This window comes from Saccoglossus kowalevskii, chromosome 13 (genome assembly GCF_978046115.1).
Source record: "Saccoglossus kowalevskii chromosome 13, keSacKowa6.1, whole genome shotgun sequence".
Lineage (NCBI taxonomy): Eukaryota > Metazoa > Hemichordata > Enteropneusta > Harrimaniidae > Saccoglossus > Saccoglossus kowalevskii.
The window spans coordinates 25,485,361-25,497,329 of NC_140653.1; the positions used below are offsets into that span (position 1 = coordinate 25,485,361).

The 11,969-nt window shown below is 34.0% G+C and overlaps 1 protein-coding gene across 1 annotated transcript; it reads right to left on the reverse strand.

The window, feature by feature from the left end:
* Positions 1–3,624: 3,624 nt before the first annotated feature.
* On the reverse strand, positions 3,625–9,632 carry LOC100369410 (arylsulfatase B-like). Its single transcript, XM_002732460.2, has 16 exons — positions 9,579–9,632; positions 8,891–8,909; positions 8,133–8,283; positions 7,885–7,936; positions 7,609–7,712; positions 7,084–7,199; positions 6,861–6,928; positions 6,540–6,641; positions 6,378–6,441; positions 5,920–6,017; positions 5,464–5,600; positions 5,156–5,214; positions 4,923–5,040; positions 4,729–4,799; positions 4,468–4,575; positions 3,625–4,164 (listed from the first exon to the last, which is right to left on the reverse strand). Exons 1-16 carry the CDS (start codon positions 9,630–9,632, stop codon positions 3,992–3,994), a joined length of 1,494 nt encoding a protein of 497 aa, XP_002732506.1. The 3' UTR covers positions 3,625–3,991.
* Positions 9,633–11,969: the final 2,337 nt, after the last annotated feature.

The following is an 11,969-nucleotide window of genomic DNA, read 5'->3' on the forward strand; positions in this document are numbered from 1 at the left end:
GGTATATCACATATCACATATGTAGGTCAAAATCTCTACAATGACAGGTCACGTAAACAAACAAGTTAAATGTTTAAAATACTGTCTGGTGCAAAGATTTCAACTAAAAGCCAAGAGTGGACAAATCCCCCTGTGTGTCCCAGGTTGAACTATTACCAAATAATGACACCAATGTATCGGATAATATTTTATTTTATTTCATTTATTTTATTTTCATTTATAGTATATGAGATAAACCAACAATATGGCCATAAACATATAAATGAATTTACACAACTCAAATATATAAGTAAATTTAGCATACAAATATATGCTCTAAATACAGAATATAATAGGGTCTACTTGTCAAATAAATATCAAGAATATTCCAGATGGTCCGAATGGTGTACGAGTCTTCACCACGTGACCGGTCTTTTTTGTATCACGAAACTTGTTGAGCGAGTTTCCTTTGTCTTGATATTGCAGGTACGTATAGGGACTTGGCTCTGACGAATTTCGCGGACCACAGCAACGGCTTGAAACAGGAGACACCTAAATAAAAGCTTTAAATTCACAAAGGAAACAAGAGGTGACGAAAGAAACGAAACTAGCCACGACGACGTCAAACCACAATTAAGAGCAACATCCATGGTTCTCTTATGCAAAGCACTGTGGATTTAAAAGCGCCACCAATGGTCCAAACCATATTTAACCATATTAGAGGGCGCTATTACATTTAATTTCTAAAACAAAATACATTTAAATCTTTTTGTAATATTTTATAGTTAATTTAAGCCACACATCATCAAAATAACATGTTCCAATTAAGACTCAGAACAGCACAATTATTTCAGAAATGAGATTGAGAAACGCGAGCAGAAATAAACAGTCACTGCACACAATCAAGAAAAAACAAAAAACAGGACTTATTTGAACGTTACTGGCGCTAAACATTATATAGAATGGGACATGCAAAAATGCAGACATGAAAACAAACATGGCTTGAATATAATGCGTAAGCTACAACTTTTCCAGAGAAAACCAATTATAGGAAACAACAATACATTTCTACATTGGAGGCCGTCATGTGTTGATGCACATTTCACCTGCCGAAATGTACCAACCCGCCAAGACAATGACAAAGCTAAAAGTGATAAAAAGCAGCTACTTTTTGCTTGACATTACAATGCAGTGAACCCTCAAATTATATCCTGCCATTATACAGTAAACCATTATACAGATACACTTAGAGACTGTCAGATTGAAAACTATTTGAATAGCTGGACTCTGATAAAACATAGAGGGCATCATACAAGCAAATGTACCATATTTAATAAAAACGGATCTGATTGATTTGAATTCCGTACGCGGTTTTTTTTCGGGAAAGAAAGAGTATACCACTCAGTATTATTTTTAAATACGAGGATTTTTCCACAGTTTATTTTTAGTGTTGTATAACATGAGGATTTTAATCGGAACAACCTCAGAAGTTTTGTTAACCCGTTTAATTCTTGTTTGCCACAACAGTAATCTTTCTAGGATACAACGGACCAACATGATCTGTTGCCTAATGGCGAATATAAAGCATCTTCACTAATATACGCTATAAGTTGTTATTTTATTCATTCTTAATGTTTCACTGGGTGAATGAATAATACTATTCAATAAATGGAAAAAGAACTATGCAACAAACGCTCTTGTTAGGAGATTTAATTAATTCAGAATCTGATCCTGGGCGAGAACTAGTGGATTTGAGAGTACCACTGAGCCCAGATCGTCTATCTAAGGCACACGACTATTTATATGCTAGCATTCCGAAATGCATTACATTACGTCTGTAACAACAGATGGGAAAATCTTTAGTCAGTACCTTAGTATTACAGTATTACAGTAGCATTAAATTACCTATTTAACGCATAACTTAAGAATAATAATCTGTTAACTATGCCTCATGGTGATTTGTTAGCATGGTTGACATGCATGTTTATAAGTGTATCATTAGTTTTCATAAAACCAAAAGCTTATTGCCCTGAAACGTACATTACATATATTATTAGAGAACCAAATTCCTGAATGAGCATGGTCATTACTTTAATTTCATTCCAGTTCAGTAAAGGGAGGAGGTATAATAGCACAAAGTGACAGAATTAAGTGTATTCCAAACCCGATCAGGAGTTCTGGAACACTTGGAACGATTTTAGATTAAGACTATTATTCTTATTGTTTTCATTTTTTGAAGATCCTATAATAAAATTTCAATATCACTATACTTTGCATTAGTATATACTAGCCATGGTTTTATTGGTTATATTTCCCTGCTGCAAAATTTTAATCATCCGGCCTGAATGTTTCTGTACATTGTTGAAAGGGTTATTTTAAAGCAGTGAAGTCGCAAAGCAGAAGTGGTTCCGGCTTCTCAGTGTCAACAGATGGTAGAAATTAGAGAAATTGTTAATTGATAAATTATGTTAACCTTGCAAGCCGGTATATAATTAGCTAACACAACGAAACATCGTTTTTTTGCACTTATATAGTGGTGACTGTCAGCACAAGTTGCCATCCAGCGACGGCGTTGCAGGTGATGATTTTCTTTATTAAATGAGACAGATCAATGTGTTTAATATTGACCATAATTCCTCAATCCACACTTTAAACCAGGTGGCCTAAAAGTAAGGATATTTGTATCAGATGATATAGTTATTTTAGGCAGTGAAGTTGTAAATCAGGCTTGTAGGTGATCAATTATTTTTTGATTTGAGAATTATTTTGATCCGGCGAACGGGATTAGTCTACGTAGGTTATGTGTTGTGATACATTCGTGCTTTATTAGTTGTTCACAAATGAGTCTACCATTGTACTAAATTTAATGTTATTATTCAATCTACGTCAGCAACAACCACGAATGTAATGTCTATTATTTCACAAAAGCCCGTATCCCTGCATTCCTTTTCGACAGCCCATTATGGACTAGTTTCACTTCTTCTACCATGATGTTATCTTTAAAATCATGCTCAGTGATATGATTACGTTTCCCGTTTCACCAATACTCATTCTCAACAAGAGATGACATATAACCAGTGACATAATACTATAATGTCAGTAACTACGTTGTACACAAGTCATTCATAGCAAATACCAAATTATAATGTCAGAGTATTCAATCTCAGTGCACGAATTCGCTGAAATAGGTTTGTGGAAATATGTTGTATATTGCTGAGTCTTTTTCGACAGTAAAGTTTAGTTCCCCTTTGGGATATAAGCACTTATATATGTATATTCTCTCCGCTTACGACATCAAAGAATATACATTTAACACGCGAAAATTACATCAATTCGGAAAACAGACGTATGCTGCTACCCTAATAACCAAATAGGCATGTAATGTTGCTGTTTTGGTCATCGAATCAATATCGCGGTGACAGTATAGACAGATAGTAACATGCATTGCAGATAAAATAATTCGGGTTACATTTATAAGCTTACTGCCGTTAACGCAATTACTGTACATTTTTGGGAAATGTCAATAGAATTTAGTTAACTACCATTTTTAAAAATGGTAGTAGTCATTTTTAAAAAGGAATTAGAATGTGACATTAAAAATAATAACACATACTGCTCTCATATTGAATTACTGAGAGGCACACATTATTCATCTTAACAATGAACTTTTATTTGATGCATATATGAAACCCAACTAAATTATTGATGACTTAAGATTACTGCTAACACGTGATATGTTTTGATTGAGTACGTCATCCAATCTGCTATTTCGTTTGTGGCCAGTTAAGCAGTAAACAAAAAACCCGTTCCACAAATATCTAGACAATTCAACGAGCCTACAAGTTGTTGACGCCAACAAACATTTTCATATCACATGTAACAGAAAACTGCCAATGCAATCTGTACAATAACTTATCGAATAGGTAACATTATACTGAACTTTAGTAGTGAATAATAGGGAATGTGATCGATTTCGTAATTAAATTTAAATGAAGGAAAATCATCAGCCAATTTAACACCAACCAGGCGACCAGACATCATTAAAATTCGCAGCGGAACCGGCTAGCTCTGTTGTTTGGTTTACTGGTGGAATTAGCAGTTTACGATGTTCATCCAATCGATCACGTAAATCCTGTACTATATCTGGATGATCAGCGGAGATGTCGTTTCTTTCTTCAGGGTCAACTGCATTGAAAGAGAGAGGTGAGAGTAGCATTTCATGATTTTGCACAATTTACACATTTTTGTATATGCCTTTAATCACTTTAGTATTGAATCAATAAAATATTCACTTTAGAAGTGGCAGTATTTACATATTGAAAACACGGTTGGAGGTAGTTGCATCAGTAACTTTGGCGAGCGATGTATCGAGGGATTATATATATTTAGGGATTAGACGTTTTGAGTTAGTGGTTGTACTTTTTTATATATTCACAATTTGCCGTTTCATTCTGTTTTCATTCTTCAAAAACAAAACGTCATTCTTACCTATGACATTGAACAAGTATTCTACGTCTAGTGGGGGCGGTGCCATTGCTGCTTGGTCCGCAGTTGGCAACCCGCTGGCCAGTGGGTCACCATAATTGTAATAGTTATCTGAAATAAATATACATTGACATGCATCAGATCGTGTAGTCACATTGCAACATAGTAAATGCAATTCCACTGCCTTCAATATCCAAACTACTTAAGCCATACAGTGACCTTTCAGTTCTTTGGTTATGATAACATTTAAATTGAGGTGTTTACCTGTTATACCGATATCCCGATATGGATACAATAAATCCGGGTGTCCTGTAATCAATTTATAGTCTCCAATCCTAAAAACATACAAAACATTATTCATGACGGGATTTAATGCATAGTTGATATATTAGATTATTGATTAGTGATATATAGATAATCAGTTACCCTCATACACATATACATATATCATTGCCTACCTGATAGCAGCACCAGGTGACACTGGATCATCATCGATATTATAGATGATTTCATTTCTTGGCGATGGTTTACCTTTTGACCATGTAGGCCACATACTTAAACCGTCTAGTTCAGGCTCTGCCAAGTATAATACGAAACAAATTATAAATGATCGATGTAAATGTTACAACGCCTACCATCTAACATTCTGCGGCCAGACATGAAACTTTACGGAATAATTTTGTTAACTTACCAGCTTTTGCACCAGCCACATCAAGAATTGTTCTGTGTATATCGACTATGCTGTATAATCTGAGAAATAATTGTAAATTAACTTATCTGGCAAATGCCAAATTTAGAATAGTAGTGCATAACAACATTTCATACACGACTGACGGGCCAGGTTACATGTCTTCTGAATTACTCAGCATCACTTTTATAGAAGCGTATTTTATGTTGTATATTGTCATTGGCACTAACTAAGACATTACATTGATGGCGGGAGTATAAACCTTGTCGCGAGTATAGTTGTGAGATTGTCAATTACCAAAATTAACTTACTCATTGCTTTCATATCCAGTCTTCTTTATTCCCTTCCCACTGACAATAGATGGTACACGAGTAGCGCCCTCAAACAGCGTTCCAGCAATACCGCGGAATGGATAGTTGGACCCAGCTTGAGACGATAACGCTCCATTCTGTACAAAATAAATATAAAAGATGGATATTTGGATGATACAAACATCGAAAACAACTCATGTAATAAAGGATGAAATCTTCACGAAAAGATAGGTTATGCTCGACGATGAAGTTCAAAATTCAAAATATAAATTAGTATCAGGATAAAAGGATGATAACTGTCTATATTAATCTAGTCTTCTAATTTGAACTCGAATGACACATAGATTGACCAGTGGATGGGAAAACGACTAAAGATATTCATGCAGTGGCTAAATCATCAGCACATGAACAATTATTCAACACATTAACTAAGTATATCAAACTTTGGACACTTACGTCACCTATGAATATTATTAGCGAATCGTCATATATTCCACGGTTCTTCAATGCATCCACCACACCGCCAATTATATCGTCCATCATAGTCAACTTTCCTGCAATAGTAAAAACAATATAATATTTGTTATTTCATTTTACACACTTTACCAGGCAATAACTTTATTTTTTAACCAGGGAGGGAGGAATGTTGCGGAATGTTGGTTGTGTCGTACACTAAAATAAATAGTAGGCGATAAATACGATATAGCGGCGATAAAACAATATCCAATCAGACCGGTATACGACGTATTGTATTGTGTTGTATCTGTCTTGTAAAAGTTTTCTGTTTAACATCGAACTCTAAACAATAATGCCTTGTGGCTATTATTTCGATGTTCATTTGGTGTTTAATGTCCTATGTCAATAAGGCAGTTCTCCTACATACAACTATGGTTATATAGAATTACATCACATACCATAAAAATGTCTAGTTCTGCTATCTTCAATATCGGCATACTTGTTTTCATACTCTTCTGGAATCTGGAGGAACAGCACACACAAATGCATATACATTCCATATTTAAGTTAATTGTACTATTGTTATTAATTTACTGTAGCCAACAAATTATGATAGTTACCGCCAGATGCTTAGCAGGGATGTCCAGAGTAAACGCAAGAAAGAGTGGAGTTCCTGGGTAATGGGTATTTACGATATGCTCTGCTCTATCACCAAGCATTAACTGTAGACATGAAAAATATGATATAATTTGTCGATTTATTATTTCATTAATTTCAATTTTTCATCCGAGTCCCGAATGCATCATTCTTTACCCGATTTATCATACAAAATAAGCTACAAGAAGTTGCTGATCAATGCGTGTATACCGAACCTCTATTTCAAATACTCAATGCCAAAGACATTTTCTTTTAACAACAACAACAATAATAACTATACTCACTGCAAGATAACCGTTACTCTTTTGTACCACTCCAGTGTTGTCACGGAAATCATACCCCTTTGAAGGAGCTAGAGCAGGTCATTTCAAAGATGAAAGAATTAGGCTGAGAAACATCAATCTCAGTTGACCGGTCATAAGAAACTAATTTTAATTTATTTTACTCAATACTTTCATATAATCACATATATGCAAAAGTATAATATTTTACTAAAAGTTAACTTACATAGTACTCCATTCATTTTATCGTAGTCACCGACTCCCAATGTCCATATACCATAGTGTGAGTCAAATCCACGATTCGTTGGTAGATACTCATCCTTACAGAATCCTAAATGCCATCTAAAAATGAAATTTAGAAAACATTCAGAAATAAAAAATGTATAATAAAAATATTATTTAGAAATTAATTAATGAATTGCTTTCTTTCATTGTGTGATACTTTTACTTTGTGTCAAAGTAACAACCACGTATTATGGCAATGCTGTGTACGAAGTTATTTACCGATATCTTATAATATCGCATTATGTTTAGGTGTTCAAGCCTATGGGTCAACTTGTTTTTAAAAAACAATGGTCACTGAACAAGATGTTTTTAAATTGCATAGGAAGTGTATAGTTTATTAAAATTGGTTATTGTAGCATCACGTTACATATGCTGCCTTTGACACAAACGCAAGGCTCTCAGCTTTGCAATGGTATAATCTTCCGTACAGCAAACAAATGTAAGTTTAATGCTATGGTCTACTTACTTTCCAACCATATGAGTAGAGTATCCAATTTCTTTAAGTTTTTCTGGTAATAGCTTGAATTCCAAAGGAAGCCCGCTAGGATGAAGGTTGAATAACATTTGATGCTGTGAATAAATGTAAACATAATTTAATTAAGATTTTTTTAATTAATAAGATATAATCCAACATTGTGAAGTAACATTATTAACGATATTGGTCAAATTTAATTAGTGACGTTATTAAGTCAACATGAACTGCAAGCCATGTACATTGTGTTAAAATAAAAACAATTCTTACCTGATTTCCTGTTTTGAAAGGATACAATCCCGTCATCATAGCAGCTCTTGATCTAAAGAATTCCATAAAAACATATACATATATAACTATTCAGATGTATATTGCGTATACATAGGATAGAGACACTATTAGTCGAGATGCTGTACCAGCCCACGAGTTACAAGTCAAGCAAGACACTAAAATTCTACATTAATTCGACATTGAACTTCAATGAACAATGTATACACAGTAACGATATTATCACTCACGGTGTACATGTAGGATGGGTATATGATTGGTTGAATATGACGCCATCAGCGGCGAGATCCATCAAGTTGGGCATTGCGATATCAGGGTTGTGCCAATGTACGTCATTCCATCCCAAGTCATCCACAAATATTAGAATAATATGCGGTTGATCTGATAAAAATAATGAAGGAATAAATTAATTGAATGTATAATATTAAAGCATTGCTCATCTAGTATATTGTATGGATAATTTGTGGTATTGAATGTTTTAACAAATGAATGTAATCGTTATGAATTAATAGTGTGACAGGAAATAACACGCAACGCGTCGCTCAATAAAATAATCGCTATGCCTTCGTTTATAATTTACTCTGTACCTCATATATTGGAATCGTAATACATAGTCGCCATTATACAAATTCAAGATAATACATACAAAAAAAATATCATACCATACATTGAATACTCAAGCAGAAAAATATTATCGATGGTAACCTGTCATGAAAGACGACAATTCTGAAACAGCCAAACAACGCGTTCATTTAATACAATTACAAATATAATATTTGTTATTCGACAACATCCTGATATTTGAAACACTCAAGTCTGTGGGATGCTCAAAACTTCTCATATCGAAAGTACTCATTGCCTGATTACAGTTACTAAACATCTATTGACAGTTCTCTCTTCCCCAACTCTGTTTTTTAAATGCTAGGAATTTAAAAAAAAATCCTTGGCACTCAGTGAAATTCTTCAAACATAAATAAACAAGTCTTACGTGCATCAGCAATACAAGGCTGTAATAAAAAAGAAAACACAATTTACGTTAAAATTAACAAATTCGGATAGCGTAACGTTATTTTTCAGATTTGTAGTTGCAATTGATGAGTGTGCTTCCTAAACAGTTACAAACTAAAGAAATCTGTTCGCTAGTCTGTAATCTTTTTCTCAAAGAATTTTGGAAATTAATGTGTATGTTCATGATAACATAATGTAACAAAAGTTCAAAAAAAGATGTGCACGTATGACGTTATGCTACCTTCAAAATCGTTGTTGTCTTAAGCCCCAGTAATAGACATAATATGACGTGACGTAATTTGCATTTTTCGATATAGAATTTAACTAAGATTCTTAAATGGTACACAAATAAGATTTATTCAAATATTGGCAACTATCATTTCTCAGGGAAATTTTCAGATACAATCTGATACAACCCACGCCCTCCGTATCAGAGAGCACGCTATAAATTAGTAACTAATAAATACGTTACTTGAAAACAGCATCACATGGATAATGATATTAAACTATTTTCACCAGCTAGTCTGCAACCACAAATGCTCACCAATAAATCTTGAGTATTAAAAACAACGAAGTTGGTCAACAAAATGAATGCAGTAAAAATAAAAAGTCCACTTAAAGGAAACGGGACTCGTGAGATGTTTTGAAACATATTTGGTGTTACTTACCTTGCTGACAACTGCCAGTGCTATGAAAATAACTATGAGATGTAGACTACCCATCGTGAATGCTTCGATTCGCGACTGTTATCAATTGCATGGAAATTGTCTAATATATATTCTTATCGCTGTAATGGACTATTAATATCCCACATATTGGCGTAGAACAGTAAACATGTAACACAAAGAAGTAAAAATTAATGGATCCGGTCACGCAACAACAGTATTTTTTCCTTCAAAACAATTTACAAATTCCAGATGTATCAATTAATGTAACAATGTTTTCGAATAAAATATTATATGTATGCGATTTTGTTAAAAAGGTTATTTTGGGCTATAATGCAAAAATAGTGTAGAATGCATGTGTACTTTTAGATTTTATTCATAACGCAGTATTTGTATACTTCCGGAACCTGCGGTCTCAATTTGTAAGGGGCATCTCAGTGGTAAATTTTAAGGGGCATATCAGTGGTAAATTTTAAGGGGCATATCAGTGGCAATTGACGAAGGGCATCTAAGTGGCAATCTCTAGGCGGCATCTCAGTGGCAATTTCTAAGCGGCATCTAATAGGCAATTTCTAGGCGGCATCTCAGTGGAAATATGTAGGCCTTATGTCAATGGTCATTTATAGGTGCCATACATGCGGCAACTCTTTCACACAGTCTCTGCAACAATGTCAAGACAATACCTTTGTAATTAGAAATACTGTGCTATAAAAATTATTTTTTTATTATATAAGAAATTAGAGTTTGTTAAAGGTTATTTTCCGTATCTTGCAACATGGAAAAGATATATATTCAGCACTGCTGCTACTTTGAAAACTATAGTGAAAGTTTCTTGCGCATTTCGTAAATATGGTGCAGTGTACCAATGAATCTGATTAAACTACCCATTTATTTAACTTTGACATAACATGTATAATCAACACATAAGGGACTTGCTGTTGTTCCGGACAAAGTCTATTGTGACGTCAGAATAATTCATTCCGGGTATAATATACCATTCATTGTGTTGTCATGCGTAATGATAAAAATATCTGCATTCCTGTCGCGTGTGATATACAAGGTTTGGTGTGACAGGAGGGTGAAAAATTAATGAGTTAAATAATAAGAACTGGTACCATATCTCAACAAACCGTGTTGGAATTTAAAAAAATATCCATGTACAGGAAACATACTACATGCAATGACACGATAACAAATAACCAATATAAACACGATTGAACACAATTTAAATGACAGAATTACTCGTTATCACAATTGCACGTACAATACAATTTTGGTATAACGGTGAATGTACAACAAAATGCCGTATATATTGGATCACACCTGATATTGTCATAACTTGGACCCTATAATTTCATGTCATGGTAATGACAGTAAATGTGTTTGGTGACACAAAAATATTAGAAAGGTGTGCGAGACATGTGGTAACATGTGCGTAAAGTTGCAGGTATTGGCAAGTTTACCTTGTAATTATATTACACATACACACACGCACGTACACACATACATTTGAGTTATTATTATATGCCATTTTTACAACGACAACAAAGATGTAGAAAGTAAATTTTGAATTTATAAAAGATATTATTTCAAACAAAAATATCAAACTAAAAGTACGTGCTAAAATATGTCGGCGTATGTGACGTAGACAGGGACAAGAGAACACTAGTAAAATAGAATATGTCAGGAATGAAAATGTGAGTAACTTTCAATTCGTCTGTTTATTATATATAACAGAAAGAAAAGTGTTCCTTAGATTTTTCTAAGAAAAAATGACAAGGTAGTGTTTCTTGTTTGTTGATCAAATCATATTTTTGACTTTACTTAGTATGAAGGATATTTATTACGTTTGACGACCGCAAGAGTTGTTATGCGCATTCTCATATTGTGGTTCGCAAACTCCCGTATTCCAGCGGCCAATAATGAAACTGGGGGTATTGGGTACACCCCCATTCAGGTCCTCCTTCTTACACAAATGAATAAATATTTATTCACAGTAGTCAGAAAATTCTAGGAACAGATATGATGTTATCAAGTTATCCTGAGTTAGAACATGGTCATTTACAGTATGATTTTATCTATCTAAATGTCTTGAGTACACAACGCCAGTAGTAATGGTACCACATCGGGCATTCCGCGGCATTTCAACTTTGACTGCGCTCAGCCATGTCAATGCGGTGTCGGTGCACGATCATCATTAGCCACAAATCTTAAATTCTTTCATTGCATTGTGTTATATATTGTTATTAGTCGGTGGGTTTATTTGCATAAAGTTCCATTTGTAACAACAGCATCAATAAGAAACTGTTTTATTGGAGCATGATGCCATTGTTTGCACATTGTTTATTCCCCCCGAAAATATAACAAAATCCAACTGATACTAAATGTGAATGT